Source organism: Scyliorhinus torazame, chromosome 17 (genome assembly GCF_047496885.1).
Source record: "Scyliorhinus torazame isolate Kashiwa2021f chromosome 17, sScyTor2.1, whole genome shotgun sequence".
NCBI classification, from domain to species: Eukaryota; Metazoa; Chordata; class Chondrichthyes; order Carcharhiniformes; family Scyliorhinidae; genus Scyliorhinus; species Scyliorhinus torazame.
The window spans coordinates 161,010,442-161,035,960 of NC_092723.1; the positions used below are offsets into that span (position 1 = coordinate 161,010,442).

Below are 25,519 nucleotides of genomic sequence, written 5' to 3' on the forward strand. Positions count from 1 at the left end.
CAGTCAGATCAGCCATGATCTTATTGAATGGAGGATCAGGTTCGAGGGGCCGAGTGGCCTCCTCCTGCTTCTAACCCGTACATTTGTAAGTATTTCTGGATGTGCAGAGATCATGATAGGAGTTCTATAAACACAAGTCTACCTTGTCTTTCACAGTGCTGTGTCAAAAACTAGCGGGAATGCACTTGATTTCACCAATCACCTTCAGCGATGAGTTCAGCACCGTGAGGCTACAGCACAACCAGGCCTTCAGAAATCTGCTACAGGCAGCAAGCAATGGCTTGTATCAACAGGTGAGTCCAATGCAAGCTGGCGAGCTCTACCTTTCAGAGGTTTGTACTTTTCAAAACCCCAGAACCTCACAAAGTGCTTTACATCCAACTAAGTACTTTTTGAATTGTTGTCACTTTTATTGCAAGTAATACAGCGGCCAATTTATGCACGGCAAGCCCCCTCCACGGCAGTGTGATAATGACCAGATTATCTGTTTAGCAATATTGGTTGAAGGCTCACAAAAAATTGACATATGGTGAGGCACTTAAAAGTACTTAGTTGTTCCGGGTGGCGGCTATGAAGCAGTAAGTCGCACATTTGGTGGCTCCCGCTCTGGTCGGACTTTTGGACCTTTTCCCCCGATTTTCTACCGGACCTGAATTATAAAACTGATGACAGAGGCAATTGTGTACTGAATTCCCACATCGGTGCATGGAGAGAAGGACAAGAAGTGCTCGTAAAGGCAGAAACAGAAAGACAGAGAAGGCTTGTGCTGAAGTTGCAACAGGAGACAGCATGGCGGAGGACCGGACCTCTAGTTTGTCGACTCAGCGGTCAACGGAACAGCTGATGCAAGTTATTCAGGAAGGCTTTGCTAAGCAGAAAAGGGACTGTTTGGACCCGATAAAAGAGTCAATTGAGCGGTTGGAGCTTAGATTGGACGCCCAAGATCGGGCGATCCAGAAGGTAGAAAAGGTGCTGGCTGAGCAGGAGGAACATCAAACTGCGGTGGAGATGGAGGTGGGGAGGCTGAGAGACCAGCTGAAGAAGCTCCTGGAGAAGGTGGAGGACCTGGAGAAGATGTCCCAGCGGCAGAACTTGAGAATCATTGGGCTCCCGGAGGGGTCCGAAGGGGCAGACGCTGGGGCATACATCGCGGACATGTTTGAGAAGCTGCTGGGGGATCCCGGCCCTTGGAGGTGGACAGGGCTCACAGAGCACTCACGAGGAAGCCGCGAATGGGAGACCCCCCCGAGGGGAATGGTGGTGAGATTCCACAGGTACTTGGATAAGGAGCGCATTCTGCAGTGGGTCAAGCAGACACGGAGCTGTAAGTGGGACAGTATCCTGCGGGTTTACCTGGAGGTGGCCAGGAGAAGAGCAGGCTTCAACCAGATTAGGTCGATCCTTTTTAAGAAAAAGGTGAAGTTCGGACTGTTGTATCCGGCCTGTCTCTTGGTCAGGCACGAGGAACAGCACTTTTATTTCGAGTGGCCTGAGGACGCGCTCGAATTCGCGAAAAGGAAAGGACTGGTGGTGGACTGAGAACTTTTGAACTTTGCTGCAACGTTCTTGTATTGTTTTTTTTGTTTTTCTGTTCTTTTTTAAAAAAAGTTTCTCATTTTTGGTTTGGTGGAAGCTGTTTGTAATGCCTTTTGCATTCATTTGGGACCAGCAGTAGAGCTGAGTGAGTTAAGGGTTTCATTTGCACTGTTGGGGGACGGAAGTGTGCTTGTTTAGATTTTAGTGTTTTTCTGTCGGGCAATTGTGTGGGGATTGTTTGATGTTGGAGTATGTTTGTATGAGCGGCGGGGAGGGAACAATAGGTGGGAGACTATCCGGCACCAGGGATGGGGCCACCAAGCTAGCTGGGCGGGCGTAGTGGGGGGTATGCATATGTTTGGTTTATTGAAGGGGTTGAATTTTATTGTGTTGTTACTAGAGGGGGGAGGGGGTAAATGTTCTGCTGACGAGGGAGGGACTTGGGCTAAGGGACAGAGAGGAGGTTGGGGGTGGAGGTTGCCTGGGGGTGGGCCGGCGGAGGCGCGGAGCACGGGTTGGAGGCTGCCCCAAAAAAGGGGATGGCTGATTGGCGAAGGGGGGGGGGGGGGCAATGAGCCCCCCAACTAGGCTGATCATCTGGAATGTTCGAGGGTTAAATCAGCCGGTCAAGAGTGTGTTCGCGCATCTTAGGGGACTGAAGGCGGATGTGGTAATATTGCAGGAGATGCACCTTAGAGTAACTGACATGATTAGATTGAGGAAAGGCTGGGTCAGGCAGGTCTCTCACTCGGGACTAGACTCCAAGACTAGAGGGGTCGCGATCCTGATCAATAAGCGGGTGGTGTTTTGAGGCGGGTAGAATAGTCTCGGATGTGGGAGGTCGGTACATTATGGTCAGTGGGAAACTGGAGGGGGTGCAGGTGGTATTAGTGAATGTGTATGCGCCAAATTGGGATGATGTGGAATTTATAAAGAGGATGCTGGGGAAGGTACCGGATCTGGACTCACACAGGTTGGTCATGGGAGGGGACTTCAACACAGTTATTGACCCTGGCTTGGACTGGTCAAGCTCGAAAACGGGCAGGGTGCCAGCAATGGCAAAGGAACTAAAAGGGTTCATGGAGCAGATGGGGGGAGTGGATCCATGGAGATTTGGGCAGCCGAGGGTGAAGGAGTTCTCCTTCTACTCACATGTGCATAAAGTGTACTCCTGGATTGATTTCTTTATTTTGAGCAGGACCTTACTGGCAGGGGTGGTGGACACTGGGTACTCGGCGATCACAATCTCAGACCATGCTCTGCACTGGGTTGACCTGAGTAAAGACAGTAACCAGTGCCCACACTGGAGGCTAGATGTGGGACTTTTGGCTGACGAAGGGGTGTGCGAGCGGTTGAGGAAATGTATTCAGAACTACCTGCAGGTCAACGACATGGGGGAAATTTCAGCAGCGGTGGTCTGGTAAGCACTGAAGGCGGTGGTCAGAGGGGAGCTGATCTCTATACGGGCCCATCGGGAAAAGGTGCACAGGGCAGAGACTAACCGACTGGTTAAGGAGATACTACAGATCGATAGGAGGTATGCGGAGACCCCAGAGGCAGGGCTTTTAAGGGAACGGCGGAGGCTACAGGCGGAGTTCGGCTTGTTAACCACAGGGAGGGCGGTGGAGCAGCTGAGAAAGGAGAGGGGGACAATCTATGAGCATGGAGAGAAGGCCAGCAGAATGCTTGCACAGCAGCTTAGAAAGAGGGAGGCAGCCAAGGAATGACGGAGATGGGAACCTGGTTGGAGATTCAGCAGGGGTGAATAAGGCATTTAGGGATTTCTACAGTAGGCTGTACAGGTCGGAACCCCCTACAGGGCCGGAGGGGATGAGGCACTTCTTGGAGGGGCTGAATCTCCCAAAGGGGGACGGGGAGCTGGTAGAAGGGCTGGGGCCCCAATCGGGCTGGAAAAGATAGTGGAGGGTCTGAAAGCCATGCAGTCGGGTAATCCCCGGGGTCGGACGGGTATCCAGTGGAGTTTTATAAAAAGTTCTCTGGGATATTGGGGCCAGTGTTGATGAGGGGGTTCAGTGAGGCAAGGGAAAGAGGGGTGCTGCCCCCGACGATGTCACAGGCCATGATTTCGCTTATTCTGAAGCGGGACAAGAATGCGGAGCTGTGTGGGTCAAAGAACAAAGAACAAAGAAAAGTACAGCACAGGAACAGGCCCTTCGGCCCTCCAAGCCCGTGCCGACTATGCTGCCTGACTAAACTACAATCTTCTACACTTTCTGGGTCCGTATCCCTCTATTCCCATCCTATTCATGCATTTGTCAAGATGCCCCTTAAATGTCACTATCGTCCCTACTTCCACTACCTCCTCCGGCAGCGAGTTCCAGACACCCACTACCCTCTGTGTAAAAAAACTTGCCTCCTACATCTCCTCTAAACCTTGCCCCTCGCACCTTAAACCTATGCCCCCTAGTAATTGACACCTCTACCCTGGGGAAAAGCCTCTGACTAGCCACTCTGTCTATGCCCCTCATAATTTTGTAAACTTCTATCAGGTCGCCCCTCAACCTCCGTCGTTCCAGTTTATTCAACCGCTCCTCATAGCTAATGCCCTCCATACCAGGCAACATTCTGGTAAATCTCTTCTGCACCCTCTCTAAAGCTTCCACATCGTTCTGGTAGTGTGGCGACCAGAATTGAACACTATTCTCTAAGTGTGGCCTAACTAAGGTTCTATACAGCTGCAACATGACTTGCCAATTCTTATACTCAATGCCCCGGCCAATGAAGGCAAGCATGCTGTATGCCTTCTTGACTACCTTCTCCACCTGTGTTGTCCCTTTCAGTGACCTGTGGACCTGTACACCTAGATCTCTCTGACTTTCAATACTCTTGAGGGTTCTACCATTCACTGTATATTCCCTACCTGCATTAGACCTTCCAAAATGCATTACCTCACATTTGTCCGGATTAAACTCCATCTGCCATCTCTCCGCCCAAGTCTCCAAACAATCTAAATCCTGCTGTATCCTCTGACAGTCCTCATCACTATCTGCAATTCCACCAACCTTTGTGTCGTCTGCAAACTTACTAATCAGACCAGTTACATTTTCCTCCAAATCATTTATATATATATATACTACAAACAGCAAAGGTCTCAGCACTGATCCCTGCGGAACACCACTAGTCACAGCCCTCCAATTAGAAAAGCATTCTTCCATTGCTACTCTCTGCCTTCTATGACCTAGCCAGTTCTGTATCCACCTTGCCAGCTCACCCCTGATCCCGTGTGACTTCACCTTTTGTACTAGTCCACCATGAGGGACCTTGTCAAAGGCCTTACTGAAGTCCATATAAGCAACATCCACTGCCCTACCTGCATCAATCATCTTTGTGACCTCTTCGAAAAACTCTATCAAGTTAGTGAGACACGACCTCCCCTTCACAAAACCATGCTGCCTCTCACTAATACGTCCATTTGCTTCCAAATGGGAGTAGATCCTGTCTCGAAGAATTCTCTCCAGTAATTTCCCTACCACTGACATAAGGCTCACTGGCCTGTAGTTCCCTGGATTATCCTTGCTACCCTTCTTAAACAGAGGAACAACATTGGCTATTCTCCAGTCCTCCAGGACATCACCTGAAGACAGTGAGGATCCAAAGATTTCTGTCAAGGCCTCAGCAATTTCCTCTCTAGCCTCCTTCAGTATTCTGGGGTAGATCCCATCAGGCCCTGGGGACTTATCTACCTTAATATTTTTCAAGACGCCCAACACCTCGTCTTTTTGGATCTCAATGTGACCCAGGCTATCTACACACCCTTTTCCAGACTCAACATCCACCAATTCCTTCTCTTTGGTGAATACTGATGCAAAGTATTCATTTAGTACCTTGCTCATTTCCTCTGGCTCCACACATAGATTCCCTTGCCTATCCTTCAGTGGGCCAACCCTTTCCCTGGCTACCCACTTGCTTTTCACGTACGTAGGAGGAGGTAGGGAGGGAAACACTGAAGAAGTGTTTCGGGTTTAACTTGACAACAGCTCCTCCGCAAACCACCTTTTGGATGCAGTGATCGCAATACACGAATGCAAATTTTCCCCACAACAGCCAATCAGCAGCTCTGCTCTACTGCCCTCTGCTGGGTCCTACAAGCCGCTAGCCCTGTTGAATGTGGATGTCAAATTGCTGGCCAAAATTTTGTCCTCCAGGATTGAGGATTGTGTTCCGGACGTTATTGGGGAGGACCAGATGGGGTTTGTTAAGGGTAGGCAGTTGGTGGCCAATGTAAGAAGGTTGTTAAACGTGATCATGATGCCCCCGGAAGGTAGGGAGGTGGAGGTAGTGATCGCAATGGATGCAGAAAAGGCTTTTGATCGGGTAGAATGGGATTATCTGTGGGAGGTACTGGGACGGTTCGGATTTGGGTGGGGCTTTATTGACTGGGTCAGGTTGCTGTATCATACTGCTGTGGCAAGCGTACGGATGAATAGGACAACATCGGACTATTTTAGACTGCACAGGGGGATGAGACAGGGATACCCCCTCTCCCCACTGTTGTTCGCGCTAGCTATAGAACCGTTGGCAATTGCTCTGAGACCCTCAAGGGGTTGGAAGGGGCTGGTCCGGGGGGGGGGGGGGGGGGGGAGCACAGAGTGTCGCTATATGCAGACAACCTGCTTCAGTATGTATCGGACCCAATAGAGGGGGATGGAAGAAATCATGAGGATTCTTGGGGAATTTGGCCGTTTTCGGGGTATAAACTAAATATGGGGAAAAGTGAGATGTTTGTGGTCCAGGCGAGGGGACAGGAGAGGCGATTGGGGGAGCTGCTGTTTAGATTAATAGGGGGAAGCTTTAGGTACCTAGGCATTCAAGTGGCGCAAGAATGGGACCGGCTGCATAAATTAAATCTGGCCCGGCTTGTAGACCAAATGAAGGATGATTTTCAGAGGTGGGACACGCTTCCATTGTCACTGGCTGGGAGGGTGCAGACGGTGAAGATGATGGTCCTCCTGAGATTCCTGTTTGTATTTCAGTATCTCCCCATCTTTATTCCGCGGTCCTTTGTCAAACGGGTCAACAAAGTGATCACTGGCTTTGTTTGGGCGGGCAAGACCCCGCGAGTAAGGAAGGTAATGCTTTAGCAGAGTTGGGGAGAAGGCGGGCTGCGCTGCCAAATTTTAGTAACTATTACAGGGGCGGCGAATATAGCCATGATCAGGAAGTGGATGGTGGAGGAGGAGTCGGCATGGGAGCGTATGGAGGCGGCTTCATGCAAGGGCACCAGTCTGGGGACGTTGGTAACTGCGCCTCTGCCGTTCCCGCCGCCACAGTACTCCACCAGCCCCGTGGTGGTGGCAACCCTGAGAGTCTTGGGGCAATGGAGGAGACATGTGGGAGCAAAGGGAGCATCGGTCTGGTCCCCAATCTGTAATAATCACCGGTTTGCCCCGGGAAGTATGGATGGGGGGATCCGGATATAGCGGAGAGCAGGGATTGAGAGGATGGGGGATATGTTTATAGAGAGTAGCTTTCCGAGTATGAGGGTGCTGGAGGAGAGGTTTGGGTTGGCGAGGGGGAAACAAATTCAGGTATCTGCAGGTGCGGGACTTCCTACGTAAACAGGTATCAACCTTCCTGCTCCTACCGCTAAGGGGGATTCAGGACAGGGTAGTTTCCAGAGGGTGGGTAGGAGAAGGGAGCGTCTCTGACATTTACAAGGAACTTATGGGGTCAGAGGAGACGCAGACCGAGGAGCTGAAGCGCAAGTGGGAGGAGGAGCTGGGAGGAAGATAGAGGATGGTCTATGGGCGGATGCGTTGAGTAGAGTCAACGCGTCCGCAACATGTGCCAGGCTTAGCCTGATACAATTAAAGATCGTTCATCGGGCTCACATGACAGTGGCCCGGACGAGCAGATTCTTTGGGGTGGAAGACAGGTGTGCAAAATGTGCGGGAAGACCAGCGAACCATGTCCACATGTTCTGGGCATATCCGAAGCTTAGGGGATTTTGGCGGGGTTTGCAGATGTCATGTCCACAGTGTTAAAAACAAGGGTGGGGCTGATTTTCAGGGTGTCGGAAGACCCGGGAATCGAGGAGGAGAAAGAGGCAGACGTTCTAGTCTTTGCTTTCCTGGTAGCCCGGAGACGGATATTATTAGCTTGGAGAGACTCAAAGCCCCCGAAGTCGGAGACCTGGCTATCTGACATGGCTAGCTTTCTCCGTTTGGAGAAAATCAAGTTTGCCTTGAGAGGGTCACTGTTAGGGTTCGCCCGGAGGTGGCAACCGTTCGTCGACTTCTTCGCAGAAAATTAATCAGCAGCAGAATGCGGGGGGGGTTAGTTTAGCTTAGACTAGGGGGTTAATAAAGGTGGGACTGTAAGGAAGGGAGACGGCTTTTGCACTATGTTTATAGTTTCATGTACATTGTTTATTGTGTTGTTGTTACAATACCAAAAATACGTCAATAAAATGTTTATTTTTTAAAAAGTACTTAGTTGGGGTAGGCGTGTGTGTGTGTGTGTGTGACAGAGGAGGGGGGTAGAGTGTGTTTGACAGGGGATGTGGAGTGTGTGTGTGTGACAGAGGGGAGTAGAGAAGGTGAGACTGGGTAGAGAAGTGTGTATATGCGGGGGTAGAGAGTGTGTGTGTGTGTATGTATGATGGGGGTAGAGAGAGAGAGTGTGTGTGTGTGTGTGACACGGGGTAGAGAGAGTGTGTTTGTATGACAGATGGGTAGAGTGTGTGTGTGTGTGACCGGGGTAGAGTGTGTGTGACAGAGGGGGGAGAGTGTTTTTGTATGTATGAGACAGAGGGGTAGAGACAGTGTGTGTATATGACTGGGGTAGAGAGTGTGTGTGTGACAGAGGGGGGTGGAGAGAGTGTGTGTATATGACTGGGTTAGAGAATATCTGTGTGTATGTATGATGGGGTAGAGAATGTGTGTAACAGAGGGGAGAGAGAGTATGTGTATGACAGGGGGATAGAGTGTTTTTGTGTTTGACAGACGGGGTAGAGAATGTGATACGTGACACAAACATGTGTGTGTGACAAGTACATGGGTGTGTGGCACGTGTTTGTGTGTGTCGTGCATGTGTGGGTGTGTGTCACACAAGTGGGTGTGTGATGTGTGTGTGTGTGTGTGTGTGTGATGAGACACCTGTTTGTGAGGGAGTGACACTGCGATTGTGAGGGGGAGACACGTGTGTGCGTTTCTGAGGGGGAGAGACACGTGTGTGTGTGTGTGTGAGACACGTATGTGTGAGGGAGAGACGTGTGTGTGTGAGAGGGAGAGACACCGACCCCCACTGGATGACTCACCTTGTGGATTTTGCCCGGCGCCTCACTTCGCTGTTGCTGGCCAGCATGCCTATCCTCCTCAGCCCTGGGGGTCGATTCGCCCCTCACCTTGATTTGATTTTGATTTGATTTATTATTATCACATGTATTAGTATACAGTGAACAGTATTGGTTCTTGTATGCTATACAGACAATGCATACCATACAGAGGGGAGAAAGGAAAGACTACAGAATGTAATGTTACAGTCTTGGGTACGGTGTAGAGAAAGATCAACTGAATACGAGGTAGGTCCATTCAAAAGTCTGATGGCAGCAGGGAAGAAGCTGTTCTTGAGTCGGTTGGTACGTGACCTCAAACTTTTGTATCTTTTTCCTGACAGAAGAATGTGGAAGAGAGTATGACCGGGATGCGTAGGGTCCTTAATTATGCTGGTTGCCTTTCCGAGGCAGCGGGAATTGTAGACAGAGTCAGTGGATGGGAGGCTGGTTTGCGTGATGGATTGGGCTACATTCACGACCTTTTGTAGTTTCCTGCGGTCTTGGGCAGAACAGGATCCATACCAAGCTGTGATACAACCAGAAAGAATGCTTTCTATGGTGCATCTGTAGAAGTTGGTGAGGGTCGTAGCTGACATGCCAAATTTCCTTAGTCTTCTGAGTAAGTAGAGTCATTGGTGGGCTTTCTTAACTATAGTTTTGGCATGGGGGGGACCAGGCCAAGTTGTTGGTGATCTGGATACCTAAAAACTTGAAGGTTTTGACCCTTTCTACTTTGTTCCCATTGATGTAGACAGGGGCATGTTCTCCACTACGCTTCCTGAAGTCGATGAAAATCTCCTTTGTTTTGTTGACATTGAGGGAGAGATTATTGTCTTCCCACCAGTTCACCAGATTCACTATCTCATTCCTGTACTCTGTCTCGTCATTGTTTGAAATCCGACCCACGATGGTGGTGTCATCAGCAAATTTGAAAATCCAGTTGGAGAGGAATTCGGCCACAGTCATAGGTGCATAAGGAGTATAGTGGGGGGCTGAGGACACAACCTTGTGGGGCACTGGTGTTGAGGATGATCGTGGAAGAGGTGTTGTTGCCTGTCCTTATTGATTCTGGCCTGTGGGTTACCTGCTCCATTCTCTACTCGTATCCTGCTGATCTGACCGGCTGACTCACCACATTGTGGGTTTTGCCTGGCCCCGGTACCTTGGCCTGCCTATCCTCCTCACCAATTGGTGCGGCGGCGGTCGGGGGCCGCTCTACGGGGACCCCGGAGATTCTCCGCCCGGGATGGGCTGAGCGGCCACGCAAAAAAAGCTGAGTCCCGCCGCCGCCGTTCACACCTGCTCTTACCCGGCAGAATCCCGGCGTGGATGCAGCGGGGGGCGGTCTGGTGGGGGGGGGGGCAGGGGGGGTCCATCCCCGGGGTAGGCCTCCGCTGTGGCCTGGCCCGTGGTCGCGGCCTACCGATCGGCGGGCCAGCGTCTTGGGCTGGGGGCGTCTTTTGTTCCGCGCCGGCCCCTGTAGCCCTACGCCATGTTGCGTCGGAGCCGGCGCAGAGAAGGGAACCACTGTGCATGCGTGCATTGGCACCGGTCCCACTGCGCATGCGCAGACCCACGGCGCCCATCTGACACCGGGGATCGGCAGCTGGTTCGGCGTAGGTCGCTCCGTGCTGTGCTGGCCCCCTGTAGGGGTCAGAATCGCTGCTCCTGCGGCCATGTTGACGACGGTGAGAAACGCAACAGCGTTTACAACGGCATCAACACTTAGCCCCAGGATCAGAGAATCCCGCCCAGGATATTCTGTCTCTGCCTCTCCTCGCCTAGTTGCCCTTTGCTCCTCACACGTACCTCAACGTTCAAACCAGTCTGGTTTCCCGCTCTAAGGGGACTCGACTAATCAGAGTCTAATGTCACTCTGCAGTTCCTGCTGATATGCCCAATAAATACAAATGAGCTTATCAGTAGGCAATGGAAAGCGATGGCTCTGGTGATGTTAGGGTTCCTGTACGAGAATCTCAACAATTTGCAATTTGTAAGACTGTGAGGGAAGTGTACTAATAAACCACAGGAGTGATTTAAAAAAAAAAAAAAAAAAAAAAAATTTACAGTACCCAATTCATTTTTTTCAATTAAGGGGCAATTTATCGTGGCCAATCCACCTACCCTGAACATCTTTGGGTTGTGGGGGTGAAACCCACGCAGACACGGGGAGAATGTGCAAATTTCACACAGACAGTGACTCAGGGCCGGGATCGAACCCAGGTCCTCGGCGCTGTAGGTTGCAGTGCTAACCACTGTGTCACCGTGCTGCCCAACCACAGGAGTGATAACACTGACCAATAGGTATCTTTTATGGTAAAACAAATTTAAACACAGAATCAATCACATTAGCAACATAGCAATAGCTTTCCAATAGACAGTTAACACACTTATTAAATAAAAGAAAAAAAAACTATAACTTACGAGCTATACCTGCCACTCTATATTCTGATTAAGCAACCCAATACAGTTCAAATGCCATTTCAAAAAAGTTAACAATCAGGGTTACTTATCTGTGCAGACCTTTGGAGAGAGAGACCCTCTCAGGAAAAAACTGAAAATCCTTGTCTTGTCAGACTCAAATCTTCTGACAAACTGCTGTTCAACTTAAAATCTTAAAAGAGACTGCAAAACTATAGCAAAGCCTGGCTCCTCCCATTAATTACATCATCTGTGTCCAAAATCTCCTTCCTCCTCCCACTAAGATGTCCCATGACCTGCTTAGCTAGGACTCAACACAATCCCTCATACATTATCCACATCCAAGGGAACCTCCAACAATAAAAGCAGTTCCATTATCCATTTCTGCAAAAACAAGTAAAGGGTTAAAATCAATGATTATTCCTCACCGCTACAACTTCTTAATCACAGCTTTAGCAGACATACTGCATGTATGTATTTGAACCCAGGGTTTTTAATGACATTACTTCAACAAAATATAAAATTGAATGCTTGCCTTCCCTGTGCTCCTTATGGAGTACGAGCTCCTCTGCTGGGGCAGGGATCTCAATTAACTCATGTATATAAGGTCAGCCAGTAAGGCACCGACCTCAAGGGGAACCTGATAGGGATCTGCCGGGTAGAGTACATATCGTTTGAGTAAATAGAACTTTGTTTCTTATTTTACTCGGTGTGGACTCCCCATGTCCTTATTTTGACTAAAATGCAATATATTACAATTTCTCCTACCCACAGACACCAGCTCTTCTCTCGATATGTTGGGTGCTCTGGATCCGTGGAACAATACAGGCCACCAACACTTAAAATAGTGCAACACTAGTTTATTAAGTCAGAAACTGTTGAATATACTTTCACTGTGGGTTAACACGATGTTAGATTAAACTAAAGACCTCTGCCTGTCCTAACCAGTCTATGCACTCAGCGCATGGTGAAGATCTGTGCTGTAAGCTCTGTCCTAGGAGGCTGCATCCCGAATGAATGGGAACTCTGATGCCCCCTGTCTTTATAGTGAGTGTGCTCTAACTGGTGATTGGCTGCGGTGTTGTGTGTGTTGATTGGTCTTGCTGTGAGTCGATCAGTGTGTTTGTATCTGCACCATGATATACTGGTGTATATTATGACACCCCCCAAATTGCTCGGGGCCCTGTGCGTAGGCATGGTGTGTTTCATTGTAAATCTACCTCTAGACTGGGAAGCCTCCAGCTGAGGGTAACGTTGCCATAGTTGTTGAGAGTTGGGCTGTTTGGATTGCAGTGAATGAGGTTGGCTTCTCATTCACATTGCCTTTCTGTTTTTTTAGAGACCTGCTACAAATGGAGATGGAGCTGCCCCTGTCTCCTGCAGGTATGTGGTGAATGAACTGAGTGCGGGTGCAGTGGTTATGTTACTGAACTAATAATCCAGAGGTGAGAGTTCAAATCCCACCACAGGTAGTTTGAGAATTTGAATTCAGTTATTTTTATTTTCATTTTTTGTTTTTAATTTGAAAAATTAATTTAGAGTTTCCAATTATTTGTTTCCAATTAAGGGGCAATTTAGCGTGGCCAATCCACCTAACCTGCACATCTTTGGGCAGTGGGGGTGAAACCCACGCAGGCACGGGGAGAATGTGCAAACGCCACGCGGACAGTGACCCGGGGCCAGGATCGAACCTGGTCCTCAGCACCGTAGGCAGCAGTGCTAACCACTGCGCCACCGTGCCACCACGTCTGAATTCAGTTATGTTTTAAATTCTGGGAATAATGTTCTGTTGTCAGTAAACTGACTATGAAGCTTTCGGAGAGTTGTTTAAAAGCCCACCTGGTTTGCTAAAATTCTATTCGGGAAGGAAACCCCACCCCCCAGCCATACCCGGCGGGCCTGTATTTGTGACTCCACTCCCACACCAACATGGTGGAGTCTTATCTGCCCTTTGATGAGGCTGGGCAATCTCTTAGTTGTACTGAAGCTAACTCGGGAATGGACAATAAATGCTGGCCTTGCCAGTGACGCCCACGCCACAAGCTTGATTTTTAAAAAATATGTGATTGAGCAACATTACCAAAAGTCTTTTATTTTTTTCAATAAATTTAGAGTACCCAATTCTTTTTTTTCCAATTAAGGGGCAATTTAGTGTGGCCAATCCACCTACCCTGCACACCTTTGGGTTGTGGGGGTGAGACCCACGCAGACATGGGGAAAATGTGCAAACTCCACACGGACAGCGACCCAGGGCCGGAATTGAACCCGGGTCCTTGGCGCTGTGGGGCAGCATCATTACCAACCTCTTAATTATTCAGAATGTGTTAACTAGAATATTGTAAACTGAAGCGTTGCTTTTTGATCTGTGCTCAGAACCAAGGAAACCCTGTTCTATGAACAGACATCTCGCTATCTCAGTGAATTTGAAGAAATCGAAAGACTGGGACAAGGTAGTTATGGGAAAGTCTACAAGGTTTGTGGCAAAATCTTTCATTTTTGATTCTGGATTCTGATTCTGCTCTAAGTAAAAACTGTATGAGCTGAGAAACAGTAAGAGATATGGAACCTCTTCTAACGTGTTATCCTTCCCCTTATCTAGAAGCGTATGGAAGTTGACATGAACCTGAAGGTACAGAGTATCTGAATGGCACTGTCTTTTTTTTTTCAGTGGTAGAAGGCTAGAGGAGGAAAAATTGGAACAGAAGTAAGGTCATTCGGTCCCTCAAGCCTGTTCCACTATCCATTTTAGATCATGACTGAGCTGTATCTTAACTCCATTTACCCACCTTGGTTCCGTAACCCTTAACGCCCGTTGCCTAACAAAAAACTATGAATCTAAGTTGGAATTTTCGAATGACTCCAGCCTCAACATTTGAGTGGGGCTCCCAACCGGCACGCTTGACCACGCCGGTCCCAATCCAGGCTGGCTTTTAAGGGTCGATTCGAAGAGCCCCAGCTGACAGGCCTCTGCCATCAGCGGGGGAGCACGTATTCCACGAGCCCCATGGGGAGATCAATCGGGTCATCCCCGTGAGGGTTGCATTCCCTCCCCCCCCCATCTGAATCTGTAGGTCTCTCTGTTGCTGGATGCAGTGGAGGTCTCTTTCACCGCTTTGCCTCCAATAGCTGTGAGGCTGGGGCAGGGAGGTGTATAACGTGTTGGGGAACTTCATTTTCGTGTCGACCGTCGGAGGGGTCCTGTCGGAAGTCCGTCTCTGATCCTACTGTCCTCCAAAAGCATTGAGGATTCCATATCAATATCTGATGCAGAGTCTCATGCAGACCTGATCCTTGGGGGGGGTTCTGCTCCCTGGTCAACGGATGGTAGATATGGGGGACAGGGGACTGATTTGTCTAGTGGGGCTACCTCTGGTGCAGGCTCCCTACCTTTGAGGTAGTCCACCTGCTTGCGTACTGTCCATTCGCTGGTTTTGACTATGTCGGAGACTAGTCACGTCTTCTCCACTATGGTCCCACCCGGCTCCATCCCCCAAATTCTGGACATATACTATGTCCCCTGGATTGAACCCTCCTTCCTGCTTCCAGTGGTCATGATACTTCTTCTGGAGGTCTTGTTTCTTTTCCACATTCTCGTCTTGTCCAACTCCAGCTGGAGGTATGCATGGCTCATGTCCAGCTTCCAAGAAAGAATGGCCCCCAGCCAACTACGCGTAAAGCTCTTCCACACATGGCATGGGGTACCTGTCCTAACGGGAAGCCTGGTTGACCATCATTTTATAGTCGCCGCACAAGCGGACGGCCTTGTCAGGCTTCAGTATCGGGACTACTGGTAATGCCCATTCTGCAAATTGGGTTGGGAGAATAATCCACAAGTTCTCCAGCTGCCTCAGCTCATCGTCCACCTTTGACAGCACGTCGTATGGGACTGGGCGGGCCCTGAAATACTTGGGTTGGGCATCCGGGTCAACGTAAATTTTAACTGTGGCCTCCTTTAACCTCCCTAGGCTTTCCTGGAAGTCTTCTGGGTATTTTCCCTGGACCTCATGCAATCCACCTGTACCCATTCTAAAGATCTGTTGTCAATCTAGGCACAATGTCTATTACCAATCGTAGCCCAGAAGACTGGGTCCGGGCCCCTACACCACTATCAGTGGCACTCAAACTGATTGTTGTCCCTGGGTAACCGGGGTCATCGTTGTCCCAGTAATTGTTAATAGTTCTCCGGCATTCATTGCCAGCCGTGCCTTAGTGTCCTTTAGACCCAGGTACTGGATCCCGAAAGGAATTTTCCTGAATGTCTGTTGTCCAATGATCAAGACGACAGCCTCTGTATCTATTTCCAAATCCAAGGGGTGGCCATTCACTTGGAGGGTTATCTTAATTGAGGCTACTTTTGACGATGCATGCAATTTATTTGCGGGGCGGGAGCTCGTATTCCACGAGCGCCATGGAGAGATCAGCGGGTCATCCCCGTGGGTCTCGTGAGGATTATTACAGATCGATTTGTACATCGGTGGCATAATGGAAGCGTGAACATGAATCGCGTGCATTAAAATTCATTAATCAGAAATTGTACCCTTGTATTTCTATTTATTCCAGGTCAGAAATAAATTGGATCGCCAGCTATATGCTATAAAGAAGATTATCATGAAGAAGATTACAAGATATGACTGCATGAAGGTATCCAGTTAATGGTGGAGGCGCAGATATTTGCGTAGCAAGTTGCCCGTTGTATGTTTGAGATTGCTGCCTATTTGTTGATGAAAGTAGGACTCACTATTCCTGTCACCTCCTCTCGCCCTACAACTCTCTGTCCAGGTATCTGTGCTCCTCCAATTCTGGCCTCTTGCACAACCACAATTTCTATTCCTGCACCCTTGACAGCCACGCTTTCAGATGCCTGGGCCCCAGTACCCAATTATTTTTTTCCAATTAAGGGGCAATTTAGTGTGGCCAATCTACCTAACCTGCACATCTTTGGGTTGTGGGGGTGAAACCCATGCAGACATGGGGAGAATGTGCAGACTCCACGCCGACAGTGACCCGGGGCCGGGTTCGAACCTGGTCCTTTATTAGAATTCTTTTAGGTGGTAACAACCAGGATAGATGAAGGAAAACCAGTAGATGTAATATACTTGGATTTCCAAAAAGCATTTGATAAGGTACCACACAATAGGCTACTTAATAAGATAAGAGCCCATGGTGTTGGGGGTAGTTTAATAGCACAGATAGAGGATTGGATAATAGATAGAAGACAGACAGTTGGAGTAAGAGGGCATTTTCAGGATGACAACCTGCAACCAGTGGAGGTGTCCGTGCTGTGGCCACAATTATTTACAAAATATCTTAATGACTTAGATAAGGGAAGTGAATACACTATTGCTAAGTTTGCGGGTGACGCAGAAATTGGTGGGAAGGCAAATGGTGAGGATGACGCAAAGTCTACAGAGGGAAACAGAAGGGTTAGGTGAGTGAGCAAAAACTTGGCAGATGGAATATAATGGAGGAAAATGTGAAGTTATGCCCTTTGCTTGGAAGAATGAAGAACCTGAATATTATTTAAATGGAGAAAGGATGCAGAAGGCTGCAGCATAGAGGGATTTGGGGGTCATGGTGCATAAATCACAAAACGCTAGCTTGCAAGTTCAGGTAATTGGTAAGGCAAATGGAATGTTGGCCTTTATTTCAAAGGGAATGGAATATAAAAATAGGGAAGTCCTGCTAAAACTATACAAGGCACTAGTTACACTACACCTGAAATACTGTGAACAGTTTTGGTCTCCTTATCGAAGGAAAGATATACTGGTATTGGAGTCAATCTAGAGAAGGTTCACTAGATTGATCCCGGGGACGGAAGGTATTTCTTATGATGAAAGATTGAGTAGGTTGGGCCTGTGCACACTGGCGTTTAGAAGAATGAGAGGCAATTTTTTTTTTTTATAATTTAGAGTACCCAATTCATTTTTTTTTTCAATTAAGAGGCAATTTAGCGTGGCCAATCCACCTAACCTGCACATCTTTATTTGAGTTGTGGGGGCGAAACCCACGCAAACACGGGGAGAATGTGCAACTCCACACGGACAGTGACCCAGAGCCGGGATCGATCCTGGGACCTCGGCGCCGTGAGGCCGCAGTGCTAACCCATTGCGCCACCGTGTTGCCCTGAGAGGCTACCTTATTGATATATATATATAGGATTCTCAGGGGCTTGACGGTAGATACTGAAAGAATGTTTCCCCTTGTAGGAGTCTAGGACCAGAGGGCATAATCAAAGTTGTCCATTTAAGACAGAGATGAGCAGGAATTTCTTCACTGAGGGTAGTGAATCTGTCAAATTCTTTACCATATAGAGCTGTAGAGGGTGGGTCATTAAGTATGTTCAAGGCTGAGATAGGAAGATTTTTAATCAGTAACGGAATCAAGGGATATGGGGTTAAGGTGGGAAAGTGGAGTTGAGGATTATCACGTCAGTCATGATCTCATTGAATGGCAGAGCAGATTCGATGGACCGAATGGCCTTACTTTGCTCCTACGTCTTCTGGAAATCACCTTTATCATGGTCTATATGCAGTGATACTGAAAACTAAAGGTGTCCAACCTTGGGTGAGGACAGGATGTAGCTGTGGTTTCCCCATTGTGAACCTACACTCGGTAGGGGACTGACTTATGGTGCCCATGGAGCATTAACTCCGTGAGGATCAGCACTTTGCTCAGAGGAGAACAATCTATTTACCCCCTCAAGACATACTTAAGCATGCCATTCAGTTAAGTTAGCTCTTGGTGATAATTTGTGAGAATTCTGGGTTTTGAAGTGTGACTGGAGCCTTTTCTGTTTTTTTTGTTTCAGGTTCTGAGAGAGGTTAAGGTTTTAGCTGGCCTGCAGCATACCCACATTGTTGGCTATCACACTACTTGGATGGAGCATGTACAGCAACGACCTCCGAAAAGTATAGTTAAACCTCATATCTTTACAAAAACCGAGACAAATAGGCATCTGCGTCTTCTTTCATTAACGTACCTTTACCAATGTATTTTTCCTATTTCTGTCATTTAGATAACCAAATGCCTCTCAGCAATTTATGTGCATTAACGGGTCCCTCTGGTCAGGAAGAGTGTCGGTAAGAATTTATTTTCTTAAATTCGTTGTGAAGATACTGAAAAAGTAACATTATCTGTAAATTTAGGAGTAGCCAGGACTGTTCTTCTTAAGGCAGAGTAGGTTGAGGGGGGATTGAATAGATATGTTCAAAATTATGAGGGGTTTTGACTAGAGTGGGTTTCACTCTCAAGAGGGTCGTTAGTCAAAGAAGATAACTGGAAGATAATTGGTGAAAAAGCTAGGGTATGCTTTATTAACTGTTCTATCAACCTGTCCTGCCACCTTCAATTATTTATGCAATATAATTCAGGTTCTTCTGCTCCTGCATCCACTTTAGAATTGTGCTCTTTATGTCATATTGTCCCTCTGGTTAGGCCAGCTTTATTGCCCATCTCTAGTTGTCCTTCAGAAGGTGCTGGTAAGTTGCCTTCTTGGACCACTGTCGTCCCTGAGATGCAGGTACACCCACTGTGCCGTTAGTGTGGGAGTTCCAGGATGTAGCCCCAGCTACAGTGAAGGAATGGCAATATATTTCCAAGTCAGGATGGTGAGTGACTTGGAGGGGAACCTCCAGGTGGTGGGGTTCCCAGGTATCTGCTGTTCTTGTCCTTCTAGATGGTAGTGGTCATGGGTTTGGAAGGTGCTGTCTGAGGAACCTTGGTGAGTTACTAGAGTGCATCTTGTAGGTGGTACACAGGGCTGCCATTGTTTTGTCGGTGGTTTGAATGTTTGTGGAAGGGGGAGCCATCTAGCGGGCTGGTTTGTCCTGGATGGTGTCAAGATTCTTGAGTGTTGTTGGAACTACACTCACCCAGGCAAGCGGAGAGTATTCCATTACACTCCTGACTTGTGCCTTGTAGATGGTGGACAGGCTTTGGGGAGGGGTCAGGAGGTGAGTTACTCGCTGTAGGATTCCTAGCCTCTGACCTGCCCTGGTAGCCACAGTATTAATATGGCTAGTCCAGTTGGGTTTCTGATCAGTGGTAACCTCCAGGATGTTGATTGTGGGGGATTCAGTGATGGTAATGCTATTGAATGTCAAGGGATGGTGGTTAGATTCTCTCTTGTAGTAGATGGTCATTGCCTGGCACTTGTGTGGCGCGAATGTAACTCTATGTTCTTCCAACCAAAATTAATTACTCCACACTTCTCTGCAGTAAATTTAATTTGCCACTTGTCCGCCAACTTGTCTATGTCATTTTGGGGTTGTACACTATCCTCATAGCTCACAGTACTTCCAAGTTTCGTATCGCCTGCAAATTTAGAAATTATGCCCTCTGAATAACATTCAATTTAATAATGTGGTTGGAGTAAATTAACCACAATTTCTGCTCCTGATCAGTTTCCACAGCTGGATGGTGCAACCTACTGAAGAAAGGCTATATTAGCTTCCAGAGCCATCCTGTTATGCTGTTACAAACCGGATGCCTCTTCTGTACCCCAAACATCGCTGTCTACCATTCCAAAGATCCCCCAAATGACATCATAATCCTCTGGGCTAGTGCACGGTCAATTCCAGCTCCATTTGACCTGGAGTCGCAATACAAGTGAAATTAGATGTTGTTTTAATATACCTGAGGACCTTGGTTGAGCTCAATAAACTGCAGTCACCATGTTTGTAGATTTAAGACAAATAACCTTTTATTATTTAACAGTAAAATATTTTTTTTTTTTAAATAATATTTTGTTAAAGGTTTCATAATTAACAAACATGATCTAAACTACAAAACAACTGAGAATTGTTCAAACATGTTACAGTTGTCACGCTAACACAAGGAATCAGAGATATAGAAAAACACACAACAAAAGCTACATCCAAGTCTCCCCCCCCCCCCCACGTATCCCCCCCCAATCCAACAAAATAAACCCTACCTCCACCCTCCCCACCCCCAACAGCTGATGGTAATTAACTCTTTGAAGTATGAGATAAATGGCTGTTAGAATCCCTCTACCAATCCCCTAATGGTGTACTTGAAAAAATACAAAAAATGTCCATAAGGTTATCCAACCAGGCCGAGACACTCGGCGGAGCAGACACTCTCCATCACAGCAGAACTCGCCTTCGGGCTATTGGCGCAAACGCGAGTGCACCTGCCTTCGCCCCCGTCTGCAGCCCCATCTAACACCTGAAAATGGCCACCAACAGTCAAGGCTCCAGATCAATGTTGGTTTCAGGCCCTCCACCCACTCCGACAAACCCACAGACTGAAGGTTTTGTCTCCTCAACCAATTTTCCATGTCATCGACCATAGCCTTCAATCTTTTCTTTTCACCGGCCATCATTGCCATCTCAGCCTCCAGCGACGCAACCTGGTCCTAGTCTCTCGTGAGCGCCTCCTCATCCCCTTTCAGGATCTCGCCAAGCTCTCTCGCCATCCCCACCGCTTTACCTAGTTCCACCCGGACCGAGCCTAACACTTCCTCAATTGACTTACACATTTTGTCGGAAATGAGCTCCACTGCTTCTCGAAGTGTCAGCTGAATTGTTTGTTGAATTATTTTGCTGAGGCGTCTAAAAGTATGTCTAATGTAGTCGGGACAGCCGATGACTACAGCTCTGCCAAATGCCATCTTAACTGCCGAAGCGTTCCATGAAGCACCCGAGAGAGAGTCTGTTTCTGGCTTCCTGGGTTCTTTTCCTTTTGGGGGGGGCAAGGATTTAATGCCGGGGGGAACTTATTAAATCAATTTTCATCGTTCCGTGGAGAAAAACACCAGAACAAAATGGCCGAAAATGCCGATAAAGTGCAGGTCCTGGCTGAAGCTACCAGAAGCGTGACCTCCCTCCTACATATCACACCAAAAGTCCAACAGTAATATAATGAAACTGACAAAGTAACTGACTCCTTAATACCCCTTACCCAACCCCCCTTTCTGACTGACCCCACTGTTGTAATGTAGGAAACACAATAGACAATTTGTACACAACAAACCCCCACAAACAGTAATGTGACGATGACCAGATCTGATTTTGTAATGTTGGATGAGGGATAAATACTGGACAGGACACCAGGGAGAACTCCCCTGCTCTTCTTTTAATACTGCTGGGGGCGCAGTGACTAGCACTGCTGCCTCACGGTGCTGAGGACCCGGGTTCGATCCCGGGTCACTGCGTGTGGAGTTACATTCTCCCTGTGTCTGCTTGGTCTCACCCCCACAACCAAAGATCTGCAGGGTGAGTGAATTGGCCACGCTAAATTGCCCTTAATTGGGGAAAAAAAAAATTGGGTACTCTAAATTTATTTTTTAAAATTCTTTGATGACTGCCCGAGTGGCCAGATAGGGGCTCGATAAATGTGTCCTCCAAAAGACAGCACATCCAACAGTGAAGCCCTCCCTCCTGTACTCCACTGGACTGTCAGCCTAGACTTTGAGCTTGTCTCTGAAGTGGAACTTGATCCTGCACATTACTATCTTGGGGAGAGTGTCACCCACAGAACCAGGGCTAATATCCCAGAATATTCCAAAGTGTTTTCCAGCCAATGACATAATTTTGAAGTGTAGTCACTGTTGTAATGTAGAAAATGTGATAGGTAGGGAAAGGTTATTGGAGCAGGAGGTGACAATTCAGAACTTCAGCCGAGATGATTTATGGCCCAAGTCCACTTAATTGTCTTTGGAAGCATTTAAATAATTTTTTTTTTTTTTAATAAATATTTTATTGAGAATTTTTGGTCAACCAACACAGTACATTGTGCATCCTTTACACAACATTATAACAATACAGATAACAATGACCTATTTTATATAAACAAAAAACAAAAAATAAATAAATATTAAATAACAAAAATAAAAACTAGCCCTAATTGGCAACTGCCTTGTCACAAGCTACACCCCCCCCCCCCCCGCCCACCCCATCCCCCCCCCCCCCCCCCCCCCAAATCCTGGGCTGCTGCTGCTGCCTTCTTTTTTCCCCCATCTATCTATCCGCAAGATATTCGACGAACGGTTGCCACCACCTGGTGAACCCTTGAGCCGACCCCCTTAGGACGAACTTAATCCGCTCTAGCTTTATGAACCCCGCCATGTCATTTATCCAGGTCTCCACCCCCGGGGGCTTGGCTTCTTTCCACATTAACAATATCCTGCGCCGGGCTACTAGGGACGCAAAGGCCAAAACATCGGCCTCTCTCGCCTCCTGCACTCCCGGCTCTTGTGCAACCCCAAATATAGCCAACCCCCAGCTTGGTTTGACCCGGACTCCTACTACTTTTGAAAGCGCCTTTGTCACCCCCATCCAAAACCCCTGTAGTGCCGGGCATGACCAAAACATATGGGTATGATTCGCTGGGCTTCTCGAGCACCTCGCACACCTATCCTCCACCCCAAAAAATTTACTGAGCCGTGTTCCAGTCATATGCGCCCTGTGTATTACCTTAAACTGAATCAGGCTTAGCCTGGCACACGAGGACGACGAGTTTACCCTGCTTAGGGCATCTGCCCACAGCCCCTCCTCGATCTCCTCCCCTAGCTCTTCTTCCCATTTCCCTTTTAGTTCATCCACCATAGTCTCCCCTTCGTCCCTCATTTCCCTATATATATCTGACACCTTACCATCCCCCACCCATTTCTTTGAGATCACTCTGTCCTGCACCTCTTGTGTCGGGAGCTGCGGAAATTCCCTCACCTGTTGCCTCGCAAAAGCCCTCAATTGCATATACCTGAATGCATTCCCTTGGGGCAACCCATATTTCTCGGTCAGCGCTCCCAGACTTGCGAACTTCCCATCCACAAATAGATCTTTCAGTTGCGTTATTCCCGCTCTTTGCCACATTCCATATCCCCCATCCATTCCCCCCGGGGCAAACCTATGGTTGTTTCTTATCGGGGACCCCCCCAATGCTCCAGTCTTTCCCCTATGTCGTCTCCACTGTCCCCAAATCTTCAGTGTAGCCACCACCACCGGGTGTAGTTCCTCGGTGAGAACGGCAATGGGGCTGTCACCATAGCCTGCAGGCTAGTCCCCCTACAGGACGCCCTCTCTAATCTCTTCCACGCCGCTCCCTCCTCCTCTCCCATCCACTTACTCACCATTGAAATATTAGCGGCCCAATAGTACTCACTTAGGCTCGGTAGTGCCAGCCCCCCCCTATCCCTACTACGCTGTAAGAATCCCTTCCTCACTCTCGGAGTCTTCCCGGCCCAAACAAAACCCATGATGCTCTTTCTATCCTTTTAAAAAAAGCCTTCGTGACCACCACCGGGAGCCACTGAAACACAAAGAGGAATCTCGGGAGGACCACCATCTTAACCGCCTGCACCCTCCCTGCCATTGACAGGGCTACCATATCCCATCTCTTGAAATCTTCCTCCATCTGTTCCACCAACCGTGTTAAATTTAGCCTGTGCAATGTGCCCCAGTTCTTAGCTATCTGGATCCCCAGGTAACGAAAGTCTCTTGTTACCTTCCTCAACGGTAGGTCCTCTATTTCTCTACTCTGCTCCCCTGGATGCACCACAAACAGCTCACTCTTCCCCATGTTCAATTTATACCCTGAAAAATCCCCAAACTCCCCAAGTATCCGCATTATTTCTGGCATCCCCTCCGCCGGATCCGCCACATATAGTAGCAAATCATCCGCATACAAAGATACCCGGTGTTCTTCTCCTCCCCTAAGTACTCCCCTCCATCTCTTGGAACCCCTCAGCGCTATCGCCAGTGGCTCAATCGCCAGTGCAAACAGTAATGGGGACAGAGGACATCCCTGCCTTGTCCCTCTATGGAGCCGAAAATATGCCGATCCCCGTCCATTCGTGACCACACTTGCCACTGGGGCCCTATACAATAGCTGCACCCATCTAACATACCCCTCTCCAAAACCAAATCTCCTCAACACCTCCCACAAGGGGAGGGAAATTGGTCTGTAGGACCCGCATTGTAGCGGGTCCTTTTCCTTCTTTAAGAGAAGCGATATCGTTGCTTCAGACATAGTCGGGGGCAGTTGTCCCCTTTCCTTTGCCTCGTTAAAGGTCCTCGTTAGTACCGGGGCGAGCAAGTCCAAATATTTTCTGTAGAATTCAACTGGGAATCCGTCCGGTCCCGGGGCCTTTCCCGTCTGCATGTTCCTAATTCCTTTCACCACTTCTTCTACCTCGATCTGTGCTCCCAGTCCCACCCTTTCCTGCTCTTTTACCTTGGGAATTTCCAGCCGATCCAAAAAGTCCATCATTCTCTCCCTCCCATCCGGGGGTTGAGCTTCATATAGTTTTTTATAAAATGTCCTGAACACTTCATTCACTCTCTCCGCTCCCCGCTCCATCCTCGTCCCTCACTCCCCCTATTTCCCTCGCTGCTCCCCTTTTCCTCAATTGGTGTGCCAGCAATCTGCTCGCCTTCTCCCCATATTCATACTGTACACCCTGCGCCTTCCTCCATTGTGCCTCTGCAGTGCCTGTAGTCAGCAAGTCAAATTCCACATGCAGCCTTTGCCTTTCCCTGTACAATCCCTCCTCCGGTGCTTCCGCATATTGTCTGTCCACCCTCAAAAGTTCTTGCAGCAACCGCTCCCGTTCCTTACTCTCCTGCTTCCCTTTATGTGCCCTTATTGATATCAGCTCCCCCCTAACCACTGCCTTCAACGCCTCCCAGACCACTCCCACCTGGACCTCCCCATTGTCATTGAGTTCCAAGTACTTTTCAATACATCCCCTCACCCTTAGACACACCCCCTCATCCGCCATTAGTCCCATGTCCATTCTCCAGGGTGGGCGCCCTCCTGTTTCCTCCCCTATCTCCAAGTCCACCCAATGTGGGGCATGATCCGAAATGGCTATAGCCGTATATTCCGTTCCCCTCACCTTCGGGATCAATGCCCTACCCAGCACAAAAAAGTCTATGCGCGAATAGACTTTATGGACATAGGAGAAAAACGAGAACTCCTTACTCCTAGGTCTACTGAATCTCCACTGGTCCACACCTCCCATCTGCTCCATAAAATCTTTAAGCACCTTGGCTGCTGCCGGCCTCCTACCAGTCCTGGACTTCGACCTATCCAGCCCTGGTTCCAACACCGTGTTAAAGTCTCCACCCATTATCAGCTTTCCCGTCTCTAGGTCCGGAATGCGTCCTAGCATTCGCCTCATAAAATTGGCATCATCCCAGTTCGGGGCATACACGTTTACCAAAACCACCATCTCTCCCTGTAGTTTGCCACTCACCATCACGTATCTGCCCCCGTTATCCGCCACTATAGTCTTTGCCTCGA

At 48.4% G+C, this 25,519-nt stretch overlaps 1 protein-coding gene across 2 annotated transcripts in view; it reads left to right on the forward strand.

The window, feature by feature from the left end:
* Positions 1-25,519, forward strand: part of eif2ak1 (eukaryotic translation initiation factor 2-alpha kinase 1) — a 55,042-nt gene that overhangs the window by 7,414 nt on the left and 22,109 nt on the right. Inside the window, exons 3-9 of one of the 2 annotated variants that reach the window (XM_072481520.1) lie at positions 157-293; positions 12,594-12,637; positions 13,628-13,727; positions 13,854-13,883; positions 15,815-15,895; positions 18,063-18,162; positions 18,270-18,333. In XM_072481520.1, coding sequence (XP_072337621.1) covers positions 157-293; positions 12,594-12,637; positions 13,628-13,727; positions 13,854-13,883; positions 15,815-15,895; positions 18,063-18,162; positions 18,270-18,333 — 556 coding nt within the window. The remainder of the gene's footprint in view (positions 1-156; positions 294-12,593; positions 12,638-13,627; positions 13,728-13,853; positions 13,884-15,814; positions 15,896-18,062; positions 18,163-18,269; positions 18,334-25,519) is intronic. The other variant, XM_072481521.1, reaches the window with a different exon arrangement.